The sequence below is a fragment of the Dama dama genome, chromosome 5, assembly GCF_033118175.1.
Source record: "Dama dama isolate Ldn47 chromosome 5, ASM3311817v1, whole genome shotgun sequence".
Taxonomy (NCBI): Eukaryota; Metazoa; Chordata; class Mammalia; order Artiodactyla; family Cervidae; genus Dama; species Dama dama.
This window is the reverse complement of record NC_083685.1, coordinates 81,232,138-81,251,974: the sequence shown is the minus strand read 5'-3', so window position 1 is coordinate 81,251,974 and position 19,837 is coordinate 81,232,138. Positions and strand designations below refer to the sequence as shown.

The window sequence follows — 19,837 nt, the reverse complement described above, 5'->3', positions numbered from 1 at the left end:
AGGAATGAAACACTGATATATCCTACAACAAAGTGAAAGTGAATGTGAAGTCGCTCAGTCGTGTCCGACTCTGCGACCCCATGGACTGCAGCCCACCAGGCTCCTCTGTCCATGGGATTTCCCAGGCAAGAATATTGGAGTGGGCTGCCATTTCCTTCTCCAGGGGATCTTTCTGACCCAGGGATCGAACCTGGGTCTCCCGCATTGTAGGCAGACGCTTTACCGTCTGTGCTACCAGGAAAGCCCGATACTAATACTGACTACAACAAAGATGATCCTCAAATCATTAACTTACATGAAAGAAGCCAAACACAAAAGGCCACATATTATATAAGTCCACTTACATGGACGCTCCAGAAAAGGCAAATTTACAGGTATGGGAAGTAGACTAGTGGCTGCTGAGGGCTGGGGATGGCAGTGAGGAGAGACTGTGAATGGGTCCAGAATTTCTGTTGAAGGCGACAGAAATGTGCTAAAACTAAATTATGGTGATGACTGCATAACTCTATAAATATACTAAAAGTCACTGAACTCTAAAATATAACCTGGCAAAAAATAAATAAATAAATTAAATTAAATTAAATATAACCTGGCAGCAGAAACTCAGTTATTAGTATTCTAAAATATAGCTTTAAAATGAGTATTCTTAAATACAGTCTGATTATGAACTCTCAATTTCTATCATAGGCACTAAAAAATTAGAAGTTTTAAAGTTTTTATTAAGAATTTTGGAATAGTTCAATAAATATTTAGGTGAACTCATCTTTCTTCAAAGATACCAGTACACAGTCATGATACACAAAGAAAACGGACAGTATTCTTACACAATGGCGGGGGTCAAATGCCCTCTCAAAACAAGTGTTTTAGTCAGAACTTGCTCTCGGTGTAAACAACTCAGGATGAAGTCTAACACCAAGGATATATGTCTCATGACTAGATCCAAGCAAATGGGGTGGGGGTGGGGGGGGTGCAGTATCAAGGGAAAAAAATACTTGGGGGGGGGCTGTCTCTGGTGCTTCATACAATCACCTATGATGACTTCACTTTAAAGACAAAAGGCCAACTTCAATAAAATTGGTATTATATAATTGTTTTATCTTTAATATTCACTTTACTTAATTCTAAATTAAAGACTACAGAGTAATTAACACTGAACTATGACTTTGAAGCCACCTAGAAAGAAGCCACATGCCCCGCGGCTATGTTTCATTTCCGGAGTCAGCCAGGCCTGTCTTACCACCTGCATCTGGGCTTAGAACTTCCTACCGTTAACTCTGGAGCACAAGCATTTTGAGGCACAATTTTTTTCTGCTACTCAATGGTATCTAGACAGAAAACACCAAGCTATTCTACAGAACATACTGACGGTTATCCTTCACAGGAAACTTTACTCATATTTTTTTTTTTTCTGCCTTAAGCTTTATGACCCATCTAAGGTTTTTTTGTGTACGTGCCACTACAATTGACAAAGTAGAATTCTCACTGTGGCTCAGGCGTGAAGAATCCTCCCCCCTTGAGGAGAAAATGGCAACCCACTCCAGCATTCTTATCTGGAGAATTCCATGGATGCAGGAGCCAGGTGGGCTGCAGTCCATGGGGTCACAAAAGAGCTGGACGCAGGACTTAGTGACTAAACAATAAGGTTCTGTACAAGATAACTGTTTCAAACTAGCCCATCAGAATGACTATTTGCAAAGTTTTAAATTAAAATTAGATATAAATTCAAGTTAATATGCCTTAAGTCTCAATTTTATAAAAATTTAAATAAACTGTTAAAAAATTTTTAAATAAATTGTTACAGAATGGGTGAAAAATATCCTTAATCTAAATATTCATTAAATCATTTATCCACTTGCCTGGCTTTTCACAGATACTTCCTTACAAAATAAGGTTCAGTAATCTCGGGGAAAGAAGTAAATCTGGCCTCAAATACTGGGCTATTTAAAAGTACATTATAGTAAGTATCTAATAAAATGCAAGATATTGAGATATTAATAATCATGAACATCTGAATACATACTATCTATATAGCACTATTTTTCAAAACACTAAAAATTTTAAAAACTTTTTGCTCAATAAAAATCTACTTAACCCAACTGAAATTCGGCAGTAAGTCTCTATTCCAAATTTTGAACTAGCAGAGTAAAAATTCATGATTTTTTTAAGTTGTATTAACAATTTTCGTTTACTCTTTTAACCTGTGTCTTCACAGAAAGCAGAGGTTTCCAACATTTTCATAATCTAATGAAAATTTCTAAAGGAAAACTTTCCCTTAGTTTCAACTCTGTTCCCAAATTATATTATCACCAGTGAAACAGAAAAACAAAAAACCCTTTCAACCACTGGTTTTAATATAGTATTTAAAACTCACTAATTCTCATCTTTTAGTCACTGAAAAATTAACTGTGCTATGTAAATACACCTATTTACTATAAATACATATATTTACTAATACAGATTCACTCAGTGTAACATACCTAAAAAGTAGGTATCTCTAGGACTTCCCTGGTGGTCCAGTGGTTAAGAATCTGCCTGCCAATGCAGGGGACACAAGTTCAATCCCTGGTCTGGGAAGAGTCCACATGCCCACACGCCACAACCACGGAAGCCCTGTGCCTCAGGCCCGTGCTCCACAACAAAAGGAGCCACTGCACCGCAACCAGAGAGCAGCCCCTGCTTTCACAGCTAGAGAAAGCCCGCACGCAGCAGCGAAGACCCAGCATGGCCAAAACCAAAAAAATTTAAAAGGCGGGGGATGTATTTCTAAATAGGACCACTGACAAAGAGAAAGAAAGCAAGGAAGGAAAGAAATAGACGCCTGTTCTAAAAATGCAGTACCTCTAGTATAACTGCATTTATTATTGTCTTTATGGGTAGATGAGGGTAAACTTGAATGATTGGTTTCTTGGCAATCAGTTAACACTGACAAGCTCTACTTCCATAAACCAGCTAACTACATAATGTGCCAGGATATTTTGAGAGTACTTGATATACTCTATCTCATATAATCTTCAGTTTATGGAGAAGAAAAAAGTCTTTTTTCTGAGTCTTTAGTCTGAGAGATTAAGCAATTTACTTGAGATCCTGCAACCAGTGAGCATGGCTGGAAGGATATGAATTCACTCTGACACACCACAAACAGGTACATCACAAACAAGACTAGTACATGCAGTGGAGAAGCTGTGCAATGAAGCTTACTGAACTGCATCAGAAGATACCACCACTAGTTATCTCTGTGGTCTCGGGCAATCATATCCCTGGTTGATGCCTCAGTTTCTTTTCTACAAAATGAGGATGTGAGGCTACTCTGATATGCACCAATGTTTTAAAAGCTTGTGTACTAAAGGATGGGTGCTTCCCCAGTGGCTCAGGGGTAAAGAATCCGCCTGCAATACAGGAGATGCAGAAGACTCGGGTTAGATCCCTGGGTTGAGAAGATCCCCTGAAGGAGGAAATTGGCAGGATTTCTTGCCTGGGAATCCTGTGGACAGAGAAGCCTGGTGGGCTACAGTCCACAGTGTCACCAAGAGTTGGACACGACTGAGCACCTGATGGATGGACACTCTAAAGGATATAAATTCACAAATAGACAGGATTCTATTATTAGAAATTCACAGTAGTCAGATTTTCTAAGAATCTAAATTTCTCTCATTTTTCAGAATTTTAAAACCTATAGAGAAACCTAGATGTCACTGAATCTCCTTGGGTGGTCAACCCAATTCCACTCCAACTCTTTGCTTGTTCATCTTGCATCTCTTTGAACAACACACTCAAAAGAAGCATTTTCAACTCCAAAAGCATTGCTAAGTTAGATATATTTTGCTAAAGCCTCTTCCTCAAAATCCTCTATAATTACCTTTGTAATTAAAGCTCCTCTCCCTAGGGTAGTAGTCATATTTCCTCCTCTTTCCTATTTCCACCAATTTCTCTGACCTCCTCTTCCACACCTGCTCAAAATCCTATTTGCCTGTACCCAGCAGAACAAACATCCAAGAGGGGTCCTAGTTCATAACAAGAATCTTTTTTTTTTTTTCATAGCAAGAATCTTAATACAGTATTTTACTTTCAGCTCATAATAAACCCAAGGTCTGGAAATTCTATCAGTTCAACTGGTGAAGACTTTACTGATATAAAGCACCCTTCTTATCATTTCCTCCCCTGCTTCGCTCCCAAACCACTGCCATATGGAGCCAATATAACTGATGAGAGTATGTTACATGTAATGAAAGTAATCCCATATTTGTTCCATTAAGAGGCTAACTGAAATTCCATATGCAAGCATACTGAAAAATATACATCGGGGAATTCCCTAGCGGTCCAGTGGTTAGGATTTGGCACTTTCACTGCCAGGGCTTGGGTTCAATCCCTGGTTGGGGAACTAAGATTCCACTAGCTATGTTGTGCAGCCACCAAAAAAAAAAAAGTATATATCTCAATTCCCACCTTCCACACTGCCCACACCGCCTGATTTTGATTTAGACTCAACTGATGAGCAGAGCATTTCTGTTCTATAAAACCTATTTTCCTAAAGTATTTAACGTATATAGCATCTTCTGTCAACAAGCAGGAAACAGGTTACTTGCCAGAGGAGATAGGGTGGGGGCGGGGAAGGGAGGCCCCTTTTGTAGTTAGAGCAAACATCTGACTTAAGTCATAAACCCATGTACTCATCTAGACAATAGAATTTACAATCTAAATTACCATGAGGTTATCACTGATGGTCACTTGCCCCAGAATCAGTGATTTAGCATGACAACACTAATTGTGAACGTCAGGTACAACTTGTGATTTTGCAATAAATTTATCTGGAATAAAGAATAACTAAGACGGCAAAAGTAAAACCGAGCTTTGCATTTAGGAAAAACAATTCTAAATTTAGCACCCTAAATTACAGCAAGGAAAGCCCTCACACCACCATTCACAAGTCTCAGTTCAAGCAATTTATTTTTGGCAAGCCAAATCACAGCTGTCAACGTTGGTTTTTTTCCACCCCGAAATTACATCAAGTATTTCGAAAAAAATATAGACATCTGCAACTAAGGGAAAAGTAAGTTACAAATGCCGTGTGTCGTTATAAATTATTTTTTAGTCACACGGAAGGGGTTTTCAAAATTAAAAAAAAAAAAAGCAAACAAACAAACCCTGGAAGATGCAGCAGAGCCCCCTTGCTCCCGAAATAAAACTCCTGGTGGCTGTAACTGCAGCGGCAGCGCTACTCCCGACAGAAGTTTTCAGCTGTCACTTCTAACAGCTGAGCGCTTCCTAGGAGAGAAGCGACAGGCCGAGAAGAGAGGTGGTTGTGGGACGTCTGAAGACGCAACACTTGAGATCTTACAGTCGAAGGGACACCCTTCCGCGCTTCACCTGCACTTATGGGACACCCAGCAAACGCAGTCCCCCTCCCCCCCCCGCACACGCACACGCTTGCAGCACGCGCGCCCCGCACACTCAGGTCCCGGGGCTCCGGGCAAGTCCGCCGCGCGCGCCCTTCCCCGTCCCCTCCACGGGCTGCTCCCGGCTGCGCTCATCCGGGGCGAGGGGCGCGATCGGCACCTGCAAGCCCAGCAGCGGCCTCACACCTGAGGGCCAGGTCCTCCCCGCCCGCTGCCCCGCTCCGGGCCGCGCGGCGCCTCGTTTCCTCCTGGGTCTCCGGGAACGACTCGCGCCCCCCGCCCCCGGGTCTCCGCGCCCTCGGACGGGCCGGGCTTTCCCGGGCCCGCGCCGCCGCCCCGGCCCTGTCACCTCGGGCGCCCCCCCCCCCCCCACCCCGGGGACCCCGGGCCTCACCCCCTCCTCCAGCTCATCCTCAGAGCCCGCGTCCTCCGGCTGGTCCAGGTCTATGTCAAACACCCCTGCCATGTCCTCAGCTTCCCTGTCTCGGAAGTCCGGCGCTGGGTAAAAACCGTCCCGCCTCCGTCGTCGCCTCATGGGCCCGGACCCGTCGCAGCCACTGCCGCCGCTGCCGCCATCACCGGCCGCTGGGGCTCAGTGCGTCTGCGCCTAGGCCCCAGACTGGCTCCTCAAGTTCGGCACCGAGGCATGCGCACAGGACTCCGTGAAGCCGAGCTTGGGCAAAGGACATGCGCAGTGCCGCCGTCTGGGCCAGGTACTGGCGGAAGCATGCGCAGAAGCGCTTCCGAAGCCTCGCTTGGAAGCTAGATCATGCGCAGAGTCAGCGAAAGCCCGAGGAACAGTGAGCATGCGTGCCGTGTCTGAAGTTGATAAATTGAACATGCGTAATTAACCTTTCTGAATTGGGGCGGGGGGGCGGGGGGGCGGGGGGGCAGAAAACCACAGCAAATCTGCTCGTATGTGGAACATGCGCATTCGTTCTCTGTAGTTTTTTCGGTATCGAAAGTGAGTCTGCGCATTAGGAAAATGTTGCCCCCGTGAAGCTTGAACCGGGCAGAAACGGCTGGTCCTGGGGTTACCAGTGAGTGGGGTTAATGGGGAGCTCCTGGGGAGGTGTAGAAAGGCAGAACTTGGCTTTGCTCTTTACCAGCTCAGTGGCCTTGCGAAAGTCACTGACCTTTCACAGCCTCGGTTTCCTTATCTATAAAAGAAAAATAATGATACCAATTTGGCAGAGTTGTTTGATGATTGTAAGTACAGAGTCTGGCTTACAAGCCACGGCTCCTTCCAATGCTGCATAGACCCCGTGGTAAGGTGTTTACCAACAACTGTCTCTTTTCATTGTTAAAAATAGTGGTTACTTGCTCTACTATTTCTCCTTTTTTTCCCTCCAAGCCTCGTCTTCCTTGCTGTCTTATCTGAGCTAAATACAAAGACTTTCTTGTGTTATGTATTTACCAGGACAGAAAGTTGATTGGTGGAGAGAGAAAGTAATTATTTAGAAGCGAGAAAATTAATGTTAATTAAATGTGCTACCGTTGAGCTCACCTCTGCATTTTCTATGTCCCTTTGGTGTGAAGTGGATACTATGAATTACTTCAATCAGAATTCACTTTGTTTTGTTTGTTTTAAACGCATGCTTAGAAAATTGCGGTTACACGTGAGATTTTGGAAACTATTGAGCTGTGTATGAATGGATTTGGGTACAGCAGTCCCAAATCCCAAAACCATATAGAGAAAAAGAACAATTTCCTTGAATGATTGGCTCCTTAAACAACGTAGCTATTTTGTCTATATATAGTATTTGTAAATTATATATTTTTATTGATGTGTGTTAACATATTTTGTTCTTTGTTAGTAATGTGCTGGTTCTCTAAGACCATATTTTTTCTATTACAGGTTGCTCGCTTTTTCAAAGGGGTTTGTTTTGTTTTGTTTCTCAGCATGTCAATAGTAACAGTGCAGCTTGGTCAGTGTGGCAATCAGATTGGTTTTGAAGTGTTTGATGTTTTATTTAATGACTCACACTGTCCTGGAGGACTCTGCTCTAAAAGGGAGAATGAGGCATATCAAGCATCTTGCAAAGAAAGGTTCTTCAGTGAGGAGGAAAATGGAGGTATGTGTGGTCCACATAACCAATCTCTTTAAGGCCAGGCCCTGCACATGGTGTCTGAATCCCCTCCTTCTTGCAGCAGAATGATTTTGTTCTCAGCCCTTTGTTTTTGTGTTAAGCTTTCCCTCTCCAGTGACATCTTGTCCTCAGGCCATGAGCTTGCTCAAATCTTGCCAATCTAAACCCAACCGACCAAATAAAACTTAGCTCTTGACTGTAGCTCTTTTCCTTCCTTCTCATCTAAGATTCTCAAAGGAGAACCCTCTTTACCAATTATAATCCTACTTCTGCTTTACAGTACCACTGAAGCTGTCCTATGAAAAATTCCCAGTGATCTCCTAATTACTAGAGCCAGTAACTGTTTTTCTTTTTGTTAATTCACTTAACTTCTCTACCAGATTTGATAACATTAGCTATAAAACTCCCTCCTTGAGACTAATTTTTCTTAGTCACTGAACTTTTCTTTTCTAGTGGTTGCAGCTCAGCGTCTTCCTCACTTGTATAGTTCTCTCTGGGCAAGTTCAGTGACTCTCAAATGTTGCTCCATCTTTTACACTGGTTACTCTCAAATCTGTAGCCTAGCATCTCTTCCAAGCTACAGACTGATTAGTGAACATCACTTGTGTCTCTCATGTGTACCTCAAACTCAACATCTCCATACCCAAGGGCATGCATTGTTTTTCCCTTAAAACTTTGTTCTTCCTGCCCACATTCAGATCTGCTTAGTTTATCTCCTACATGTCCCTTGAAACTCCTCTCCCCTTTCCATCTTCGCTATGATTGCCTTAGTTCTGGCTCTTGTCCTTCCTCATCTGGATTATTTCAAGACACTCCTTCTGAGTTTCCCTGCCTGGTCTCTTGTGTCTATTGCATCTGTCCTCCACACTGCTGTATTCAAAAAGACATCTGAGGGGCTTCCCTGGTGGTCCAGTGGTTAAAACTTTACACTTCTACTGCAGGGAGTGCCAGTTCTATCCTTGGTTGGGAAACTACAATCCCACATGCCTTGCTTACTTACTTAATAAGAAGTACTTAACTTAAACTTACTTAACAATAAGTAAAGAAATAAATGTAGTAAAAAGCTGTTTAAAAAATAATAAAGACATCTGACATTTAAAAAAAAGACATATGACTATTCCTTTCATACTTGAACGTTTTCAGTAGTTCCTCATTGCCTGAAAAACAAGTTTCAAGGTTTTTAGCATTGTATATTAGGACTTCTAATATCTGAGCCCTGCCTGCTTTCCATCATCATTTCCTACACCCCCTTTCTCCATCTTCTGCTTCAATAATCCTGAGATGCTTCTTGTGCCCTTGGTATTTTGTACTTCTGAATATGCTCCTCTGTTAGTGTGGATTTGTTCTGGGTCCTATCACATCACTTCATGATTAAATGTTGATGTGTTTTACTTCCCTCCCTGCTTCTCCTTGGGCTGGATTGATACTGTCTTCATCTCTGTGTTTTTAGCACAGTACATAGCACATTATAAGCACTCAACAGATGTTTGTCAACTTGAGCCAGTCATCATTTTAGCCCATATTTATTCACCCTGCCTAGCAGAATGCTGGGCATTGTGAACCATCTGCATATACCTGCTGCTGCCCACCTCAGTTTCTGAGCAGAATTGGCAGATCTAGCTATTCTCAGTCTTTGCATTTTTTTATTTTTTTAATTTAGAGAAGTTTATGTTCTGAGTTACCCCAAATAAGATTATATGCATTATTTTTCTTTTGATCTTTCTTTCCCTCTCTAGTTCCAGTTGCTCGTGCTGTCCTTGTTGACATGGAACCTAAGGTTATCAATCAAACACTGTCAAAGGCTGCCCGTTCCGGCCGGTGGAAATATGGCCAACATTCATGCTTCTGTCAAAAACAAGGTTCCGGAAACAACTGGGCCTATGGGTAAGAATAATTCCTCAAGCTTTTCAGTTTAGATACAGCTGCACAGTTGATTAATAGTGTAGTTATAACTGCACAGTTGATATACTAAATGTTGTTCTTTAGCCACTTAATTGTGTCTGACTCTTTTGCAACCCCATGGATGGTAGCCCACCAGGTTCCTCTGTCTATGGGATTTCCCAGGCAAAAATACTGGATTGGGTTGGAATAACAGACTGGTTCCAAATCGACAAAAGAGTTTGTCAAGGCTATATGTTGTCACTCTGCTTATTTATATGCAGAGTACATCATGTGAAATTTCGGGCTGGATGAAGCACAAGCTGGAATCAAGATTGCTGGGAGAAATATCAATAACCTCAGATATGCAGATGACACCACCCGTTTGGCAGAAAGCAAAGAACTAAAGAGCCTCTTGATGAAAGTGAAAGAGGACAGTGAAAAAGTTGGCTTAAAACTCAACATTCAGAAAACTAAGATCATGGCATCTGGTCCCATCACTTAATGGCAAATAGATGGGGAAATAGTGGAAATAGTGGTTGACTTTATTTTCTTGGGCTCCAAAATCACTGTAGATGGTGACTGCAGCCATGAAATTAAAAGACGCCTGCTCCTTGGAAAAAAAGTTATGACCAAGCTAGACAGCATATTAAAAAGCCGACACATTACTTTACCAACAAAGGTCTGTCTAGTCAAGGCTATGGTTTTTCCAGTAGTCATGTATGGATGTTAAAGTTGGACTATAACGAAAGCTGAGCACCGAAGAATTGATGCTTTTGAATTGTGGTGTTGGAGAAGACTCTTGAGAGTCCCTTGGGCTCCAAGGAGATCCAACTAGTCCATCCTAAAGGAAATCAGTCCTGAATATTCATTGGAAGGACTGATGTTGAAGCTGAAACTCCAATACTTTGGCCACCTGATGCAAAGAACTGACTCATTGGAAAAGACCCTGATGCTCGGAAAGATTGAAGGTGGTAGGAGAAGGGGATGACAGAGGATGAGATGGTTGGATGGCATCACTGACTTGATGGACATGAGTTTGAGGAAATCCAGTAGTTGGTGATGGAGAAGGAAGCCTGGCATGCGGCAATCCACGGGGTTGCAAAGAGTCAGACACGACTGAGTGACTGAACTGAACGGAACTGAATCTTTAGAACCACCTGGTAATTCTAGCCAAAGGAATAGCCTATTAAAGAGAATTATCTATGCCCAGTAAATTTACTCTCCTAACAGTCCTATTCACTTTTAAAAATGTTTGACTTGCATATCTTATTATTTTTTTCTTCTATTTTTTTCATTTTTTTTGTGTGTGCATCTTATTATTGTTGTTATCTTTAGGCCATTCTGCTTTGCATACAAGATCTTAGTTCTCCAACCAGGGATCCAACCTGTGCCCCCTACTTTGGGAGCACAGAATCTTAACCACTGGACTACCAAGGAAGTCCCCTTAACTTGTGTATATAAAATTTGGTCACTCAGGGTACCTGTATGTCTCATGAGAGGTAGTTCACTTCCATAGGTTTAGAAAGCCTTTTCTCTCCTGTACCTTCCTCTGCAATCCATCTCTCTGGTTGAATTGAAAGATGTTTGTTTTGCACTGCATAGATACTCTGTTCATGGACCCAGGCATAAAGAATCTATAATGAACCTAATCCAGAAGGAAGTGGAGAAATGCGATTCTTTGAGTGGCTTTTTCATCATAATGAGTATGGCTGGAGGCACCGGATCCGGGCTAGGAGCCTTCGTTACTCAGAACTTAGAAGATCAGTACTCAAGTGCTTTGAAAATGAATCAGATTATATGGCCTTATGGAACTGGTGAGGTATGAACAGTCCTATTCATCAATTTAAAAAGGTATCAATTAAAAAATTTCTGTTTTGTATTCTTTGCAGTCAAAACAAATGTACGTAAAAGATCTCTCTCATCCTTTCTTTGGAAATGTTAAGTTATTGTGTCAGGAGTGAGTATACAGTATGGTACTTTCATAAACAATTCATGTAACTTTGTTTAAACTTTCCCAAGCAGGTGAGGTGTCCTTATTTATAAATATTCCAAAGAAGAAAACTGTGCATCTTCTCTCAGAAACCCATTCCTGGGTCAGTCCTTCTGGCTACTGCCTGTAAAGCAGGGACCTTGACCTCATCCTGCCATTGCCAACCTTCAAAGAATTTTCATTTCTTTCCATTGAAAGGACATTTCTATGTAGGCCAATTTGCCGTAGATCAGCCTAGTAGGAGAAATAATAAAATGGAGATGAAATAAGTCACAGGAGGAAATGGTGTACAAAGTATGATAGTAATATTGATAGTAATAGTATAGTCATCATTTACTGAAGCCTTACTATACACAGGGCACTATTCCAAGTGCTTTACTGGTATTCTGTCATTAATTCTTATAACTCTTAAGAGGCTGGTATAATTATTATCCCCGTTTTACAAATGAGGAAACTGAGACATAGAGAGATTATGTAACTTATCTAAGATGATATAGCTAGAAAGTGGAAGAGCCAGGATTTGAACCTAGGTAGGATGTCCTCTTCAGAGAAGGCAATGGCACCCCACTCCAGTATTCTGGCCTGGAAAATCCCATGGATAGAGGAGCCTGGTAGGCTGCAGTCCATGGGGTTGCCAAGAGTCAGACACGACTGAGCGACTTCACTTTCACGCATTGGAGAAGGAAATGGCAACCCACTGCAATGTTCTTGCCTGGAGAATCCCAGGGACGGGGGAGCCTGGTGGGCTGCCGTCTGTGGGGTCACACAGAATCAGACACAACTAAAGTGACTTAGCAGCAGAATGCCCTCTTAACCGCTATTCTCTCCTACCGTTTTTTGCTTTTGTTTTTTTTTTTTTTCAGTATTTATTAATTTGGCTGCTCCAGATCTTAGCTGTGGCTAAGCATGTGGGATCTAGTTCCCTGACCAGGGCTCAAACCCTGGCCCCCCGCATTGAGAACGTGGAGTCTTAGCCAGTGGACTACCAGGGAAGTCCTTCTCCTACCTTTCTTATTTGTGGACTTTTCCTCTCCAGGTTATTGTTCAGAACTACAACTCCATTTTGACACTTTCTCACTTGTACCGATCTTCAGACGCCCTCCTTGTTCATGAGAATGATGCTGTTCATAAGATCTGTGCGAAGCTGATGAATATCAAGCAGATCTCCTTCTGTGATATAAATCAAGTCCTCGCACATCAGCTGGGAAGTGTGTTCCAGCCTACTTACTCCAGGGAAGGCTCATTTCACTACAGGAGAAATCCACTAGGTATTTGTGCCCCTGTGGGTTATTTGTAGAGAAGTCTGATGTTGTGAAAGCCTCAAAGCTGTTCTTCTCTGGCTCTCCCCTCTATCTGAAGATATACTCACATCTCCCTCATTTCAGAACCTTCCACTGATTCCATTCTTCAGGACCCTTTCTCTTCTTTTTCTTTTTTTTTCTTCCCTATTTTAAAAAATAACTTTGAGATATAATTCACATACCATACAACTCACCCATTTAAAATACACACTTCAGTGTTTTCTAACATATTCACAAAGTGGCACAACCCATCATTTTCACCACTCTGTAATAAAACCCACCACTCTTTTTTCAGCTTATTTGTCAAGTGGTGCTTTATCCATTCAAACCCTCCAGATGCAAAGGACCTGGGAATCTATACTTCTCAGTCCTACCCTCTTTCCCAAATAGTTGCCTATCCCAATTTTCTTAGTTGCATCTGCTTCTTCAAATTTAGCATGCTCTGAACGGACTCATCATTTTCCCCCGGCTTGCCTTCCCTCCCGCACTTCCCCCATTCCTGTCGCCTGAATTTCCCCCACTGTCCTCTTATCTCATCATATGCTCAGACCTGTTGGTGCCATCTCTCCCAGCTGTCTGCATTCTTTCCCGCTTCCCTGTCTCTCTGACATTGGATCACTTGGTCAGCATCTCTTAACTGATACTGCATGCTCCCCCTGAATACAAAGTTCTTTTTCTTCTCAATCTCTGCCTCTCTGTCTTTCTCTCTGTCTCTGTTTCATAAAAACAGAAGCTCGCAGCTACATGGACATCCCTGGCTTAAGGTGGTCCTAACCCTGCTTCCCTTCCTGTTGCCTGCCTCCCCCCAAACCCCCGCCCCGGCATCAGTCCACCTCACACACTGACCCCAGTGAGGCTCCCCGAGGCACGGATCTCATCCTTGTATTCTACTCAACCCTCATTCTGTGGCTCACACATTACCTGCCGGATTTGCCATAATTCCTTAGCCTGGCCTCCACATTCTGCCCTGAGTCTCAACTTTCCATTTTCGTCACCTTCTGCCTCCTCTGCATAGATTCCACCCTTGCTTTTCATCCTGTCTCCACTTCTGTCTTCAGTCTGGAACTTTCCTGCTTTGGTCCTTTTGCTCGATGTTTCCTCTTTAAAAATCACTTCCTGCTTCCCTCCTTCACCTCTACTGAAACCTTACTCATCCTTTAGGATCCAATTCAAGTGATAATTTTTTTTTTCTTTTCTACTGTTTATTTGGCTGCTCTGGGTCTTAGTTGAGGCATGCAGGATCTTTAGTGCAGTTCCCTGGCCAGGAACTGAACCCTGACTCCCTGCATTGGAAGTGTGGAGTCTTAGCCACTAGACCACCAGGGAAGTCCCAAGTGATAATTTTTCATAAAGCTTTTCTACTGAGACCTTTACCTAAAGTAACCCTCCACCTCTGAACTCCTGTGTGTGCATGCTCACTTCAGTCATATCCAACCCTTTGCAACCCTATGGACTGTAGCCTGCCTGCTAGGCTCCTCTGTCCATGGGATTCTCCAGGCACGAATACTAGAGTGGGTTGCCAAGCCCTCCTCTAGGAGATCTTCCCGACCCAGGGATCGAACCCACATCTCTTATATCTCCTGCATTGGCAGGCGAGTTCTTTATCCCTGTACTGTATTCTGTATCTCTTTTATGTTACTTAATGTTTTTTGCCTTTATTATTTCTTTAAGTGTGTTTGCTTATCTTTAAGAGTTACAGACACAAACACACATATTTATTCAAGGAGTACAAAAGAATATGCAATCAAAAGTAAGTCACCCGCTGACCCCTGCCAGATGCCGCCACTGTAATTAGCGTCATGTGTTTCCTTGGAGGAGTCCATCATGTGCATGTCTTGTAGTCCCCACTAATTTGCAACTTCCTTGGAGACATGTGTCTTGTTAATTTCTGTGCATTCCACAGTACTTACCATATGGCACATCTGTTCATTCAACCAGTATTTACTGACTTCCTGCTATGTGCCAGACACTATGCTAAATGTTGGGGATCCAGTGAGGAACCAATGTAGACGTTGTGTTCACACTAAACAATTATGCCAAGAAGGTGTAATTAAAAACTGAGTTAAGTGCTCTGAAGGAAAGGAGTACAGACCCAAGAGAATGTGTCACGAAGGAACCAGACTCAGGCTGATGAGGCAAAGAAGTCAGCCCTTGAGGAAGTTAACACGTGAGCACAAAGCTGAATGAAGACTTGGAGTTAACTAAGCCAAGGGAGGGAGTCAGGAATAGCTCGTGCAAAGGCCCTGTGGCAGAAGGAAGCATGGCCCTTTAAGAACAGAGAGAAATCCAGCGTCACTGGAGCGCAGAGAATGGTGCAGGGAATGACTGACACCTGAGGCTCGGGCAGCGAGCAGGGGCCGACCTGGGAGGTCCCTGTAAGCGTGTAAAGGCCGCCTCATTATTCTAAGAGCAGGGGATTTTAAGGAGGTTGTTGGCATGATCACCTTGTGAAAAATCCGCTGGACTGCCTGTGAAGAGCTGATTGGAAGCCATCTTCACAGGTGGCCATCTGCTCACTGTGTCCTCACATGGCACAAGGGACAAGAGACCTCTCTGGGTCTCTTTCATAAAGAGACTTCACCTCCCAAAGGCCCCATCGCCTCCTTAAAGCCATCACCTTGGAGGAAAGGATTTCAGTTTGGGAGTTTGACAAGGCCAAGAATGATTAAGATGAGACGAGGTGAGCAAGAAAGCTGGAGGGAGACGCAGATTTTTAACAATCTGTGCGTTAGAGTTCAGGAGTTGTTTGCTGATTGTTTTTTGTTGTACGTGCTATGTGATAGAATTCACCTCTAGCTACTTTACAGAAAAGGCTTCTTATATTTAGAGGAAATGCCACTAGCCATAAGATCAATTTGTGCAACATTTTATAGATGTTTGTGTCAGAATTTGTTCTTAACATTAGGACATAGGCTATGAGTTTGCATTCCACGTTATCATAAAATGTATTCTTTAGTATTATTTCTTTATGTGGCTGTGCAGGCTCTTAGTTGTGGCACGCAGAATCTTCGATCTTCATTGTGGCATGTGGGATCTTTAGTTGCCGCATGTGGGATCAAGTTTGCTGACCAGGGGTTAAACCCAGTCCCCCCACACTGGGAGCATGGAGTCTTAGCCACTGGACCACCAGGGAAGTCCCCATAAGATTTAAATTTCATGTTATGGTAAAAGATTTTTCTTTCTCCTTTAGAAAAGAGTATTTTCTATAAATATATAAAATATATATATGATATATCACAAAAAGATAAAAACATTTTTAAAATAAGTAAGCTCTGAGTGAAAAACAAAGTAACCTTTCTCCTTCATTCTCTTTCATTACAAGTATTAGGTTCTAAAGATAGACATATTCCTGTGTTCAAGAATTACTAATCCTGTCTTCTTTCCAAGTAGAGTTTAATGTTAAGAGGTTCTGATTATCATTTAACCAAATAAATAAGAGATCTAAGAAAATTTCTAAGGGGGCACTTAGTGAACACAGAATGACAATAAAATTATATTACCTCTAATGCTTACTTTGTTTTCCTGAAGTTTAGCTAAATATTTCATTCACATTTCCCGGTTCTTAACTAAAAAAAATTATTGTTTCCTTTTGGCAAAGTGTGTTTTTTTTCATTCATGCTAAAATAGGTGCCAAAACCAAGCATTAGTTGATTAAGCATTAGCATTAATCAAGCATTCATACATATTGTCTCTGAAATTGAATTTACATTTTGAAATTTAAGCAGTTTTAGCCTTGGAGGGGAAAACACATTTGGTCCCCCCGAGCCATCCAGTCATGAGCCAGCGGAAATAACATGGAATTTAAGAATTGAATTCAGATTTTTTTTCTTTGCAGGAGACTTAATGGAGAATTTAGTTTCCCATCCAGAATTCAAGATGCTGGGTGTTCGTAACATTCCTCAAATGTCTGAGAATTCACTGGCATACAGCACATTTACTTGGGCTGGCCTCCTCAAGCATTTGAGACAGATGCTCATTTCTAATGCGAAAATGGAAGAAGGTAAAGGGTATTTTAAAAATATGCACCCACAAACTGGGAAAAATGCCTGTACTGAAGTTCCCAATATAAACTGGCTTGGGCCAGTTGAAATAATAGTGCCTTCTTCTGATCTGGGAAGCTCCTACAAAAACTCACCAGAATATCCTGGGAAGATTTCTTAATCACTTCACAGTTTCATTTCTCAAAAAAAAAAATTCAGATGAGTGTGACAATTATTTTTATTTTATTTTTATCAAAGTAATATATGAATGTAGTTTAAAAAAAAAAATCAAGTTGTCAGAACTCATTTAAGTGTATATTTGAATCTGTATGTCACATTGTATGTAAAGTACGTCTTAAATTTTTTAAAAAGTCAAGTAATTGCCCAGTATGAATTTATAACGGGGAAGAGGACAGCCTATTCTCCACTTGGCCACAGCCCAGCGGGCACTGCTGTCAGTGATCTGAGATGTTCTTTCTGGAATTGGCCTCCATTTCTAAACATCTTCCTTATTCTGTTATTTGTTTTATTTTCCAGGCTTAGATAGCCTCTGCCTTCCTAGCATAAAACTGAGAATTAAATCTTCTTATACCCTCTACATACACCTTCCCTCTCGTCTCCCAGTCTAGTTAAAGTAAGTTCTCAGTGTTTGTATTATTTTTGCTATGTAAATTATATTCACAGTTGAGCCATGTCCTACATACACAGATTACATTTTATTTCATGTACCGTTTATTTTTTCCTCCTAGAGTTAATAATTATTTGGTTGATACTCTTTGTACCTATTACGAATCTACCCCTAAACTTTTCCATAAAAATGAAACCCTTCTCAGCCAACCCATCAGGCAATCTTATTACTTCGATTCTCTTCTTAGCGATGTCCCCTCCAGAGGCCGTCCCCCTTCAGTCTGCACTGGTTACTCTGCAGGCTTGGGAAGCAGCCAGCACCGGCCTCTCTGCCTCCTTTATTCTAGCCCGGTTCCTAGATTCCAAATCTTCCTCTTTCTGGGCTCATTCCCTCATGTGGACAGTGCCCTCCATGAGCTTTGTAAGAAAGAGTACAGGGAAAGTAAGCATTTTAAGGCTGCAGATGTCATTATCCTGCTTTTCTGTTTGATCATTCGGCCAGGTACAGGATTTGAGGCTGGAAATCATTTTTACTCAGTGTCTTGAAAGCGTTGCTCTGTAATCTTCCAGCTTCCAGTGTTGCAGCTGAGCAGTCCCACTTCAGTCTGATTTCCAATCCTGTTTCATTCTCTCTTGTATCTTTTAGGATTTTCTCTTTGTTTCTAACATTCTGGAATTCCTTAGTGTGGATCTTTTATCTCATGACACTGTAAACTTTATGACTGCAGAGATCTTTATCTGGGGTGTTTATTGCTGTCTTTTCAGAGGTTTAGCCTTTACTGAGTAGAAACCCCCTTCCAAGATGGAGGGGGGCAGCCTGCCTACTGCAGGGGCTGGGGAAGGGTCTGGAGCTCTCACTGCTTCTCATACAGGTTTTTAACTAATCCTCCCACCTCTTCCTCTTCTACAAGCGCTTGGTCAGCTTCTAGAACCTTCACTGTGGGCAGAAGTCTCAGTGTTTGCTACGTCAGAAACCACTGGTTCCTTTGCTTTCCAGCTTCGAAAATTCTGTCACCACTATCTTCTTTCCATTTTTTTTCGTGTCTTTTAAAAAAATTCCTCTGTTGTTAGTGAGATTTGAGGAGTAAACTGGTATGTTCAGATTGTCACATTTAACTGGAAGTCACTATTGTGTACAATTTTGGAAGCGTGTATTTTACCACAGATTACAATCAGTTAGGTTTCAGTACTATGAGAGTGGATTTCCTCTACGTTTACCTGTAATACCTTATGGATTTTAGATCATAGTGCCTGAGGGTTGGAGATAAGTAGAAAGTTCACATCTGAAGTAATGCTTCAGAAACTTTTTGGCCACAGGACCTGTTTTTCTGGCAATACCTGTTATCAAGGAACACTGTACCTCAGGGTAGCTTATGACGTGGGACTCTGGGCCCTCTCGGGTCAATAAACCACTGTTTGTTTAGTCATTTTCCCATATGGAAATTTAGAGTGTCAACATTTTTTCAGTTATAGATATGAATTTTGAACATTTAAATGTTTTCCTATAAATTTCTGTCGTTCAGCCACTCAGTTTTGTCCGACACCTTGTGACCGCATGGACTGCAGCACGCCAGATGTTTGAGCATCTCCTGGAGCTTGCTCAAACTCAGGTCCATTGAGTCGGTGATGCCATCCAACCATCTCATCCTCTGTCGTCCCCTTCTCCTCCTGCCTTCAATCTTTCCTAGCATCAGGGTCTTTTCCAATGAGTTGTCTCTTCACATCAGGTGACTAAAGTAAATATACGAGTAAATGTACTTATGTCACTAACCATGTTGAAGAATATAGTTTTAAAACTCCTCATACAGTATCGGAATGCTCTGTGTGAAGATCGACCCCATCAGTATCACCTTCAGCAATGTATCTTTTTCCATGTCCTCAGAACAGGAAGGATGAGTGACCCAGGAAGGAGCAAGGCAGAAGTTAGTGTCTCTTATGACCTAGCTTTGGAAGCCACATACCATCATTTTGCATCATCTTTTTGGTTATTAAGGTCAACCCTGTCCCATGGGGAGAAGACCCTGCAAGAGCCTGAATGCACAGGAGTTGATGTTGGAAGCTGGCTTCCACCCTCTGTCACCTAATGAATCGTGTCCTCCCATTTGCAGAACATACTTAACCTGTCTCAGGTCCTCCAGAGTTAGCACATCAGCCTGTTAGCACATTCCTTTAGCCCATCAGCCTAAAATTCAGAATCTTGTCATCTAAAAGCAGGTCCAGGTGTGGATTTATGTTCCTCAGGTGAGATTTCCTGAGTCTAGCTCTCTAAGTACGCCCCACTCCCCACAGACCCTGCTGGAACAGGTGGAGGATAACTGGTAGACACTGCTTTTCAAGAAGCGGGGCATGGAAGGAACACAAACAAGAGTCATTGGTCCATAAGGATTCAGTAGGGTAGACGCAGGCATTTCTTGATTAAACCGTTAGGCCTGGGAAGAATTTTCCACAGCTTTTTGCTTGGCCCTCTGAACCAAGCTAAGTTATAATTTTACTTACTTTTAAGTTTTACTTACAGTATTTTAAAATTTTATTAGTTGATTTATTTTTGCTAGTTTGCATTAGTGAATTCACATGA

The 19,837-nt window shown here is 42.1% G+C and overlaps 2 protein-coding genes across 16 annotated transcripts in view; one reads left to right on the top strand and one right to left on the bottom strand.

Moving 5' to 3' along the window:
- The window catches only part of RPS6KB1 (ribosomal protein S6 kinase B1), a 38,426-nt gene extending 32,414 nt beyond the window's left edge, over positions 1–6,012 (bottom strand). For 2 of the 6 annotated variants that reach the window (XR_009692922.1, XM_061142683.1), the window contains exon 1: positions 5,788–6,012. Coding sequence is in view for 4 of the 6 variants with exons in the window: in XM_061142683.1 (XP_060998666.1) it covers positions 5,788–5,928 (141 nt within the window). In the remaining 2 variants the exon portion in view is untranslated. Of the gene's footprint in view, positions 1–5,141; positions 5,263–5,787 lie in introns of those variants that run through there. The other 4 variants (XM_061142682.1, XM_061142680.1, XM_061142684.1 and 1 more) reach the window with 3 other exon arrangements.
- A 136-nt stretch (positions 6,013–6,148) lies between these two features.
- Positions 6,149–19,837, top strand: part of TUBD1 (tubulin delta 1) — a 29,412-nt gene continuing 15,723 nt past the window's right edge. The window contains exons 1-6 of one of the 10 annotated variants that reach the window (XM_061142675.1): positions 6,149–6,236; positions 7,296–7,468; positions 9,220–9,367; positions 10,967–11,183; positions 12,391–12,622; positions 16,491–16,655. In XM_061142675.1, the coding sequence (XP_060998658.1) occupies positions 7,297–7,468; positions 9,220–9,367; positions 10,967–11,183; positions 12,391–12,622; positions 16,491–16,655 (934 nt within the window). In that variant the 5' untranslated portion in view covers positions 6,149–6,236; position 7,296. Of the gene's footprint in view, positions 6,237–6,312; positions 6,434–6,486; positions 6,662–7,251; positions 7,469–9,219; positions 9,368–10,966; positions 11,184–12,390; positions 12,623–16,490; positions 16,656–19,837 lie in introns of those variants that run through there. The other 9 variants (XM_061142672.1, XM_061142673.1, XM_061142676.1 and 6 more) reach the window with 9 other exon arrangements.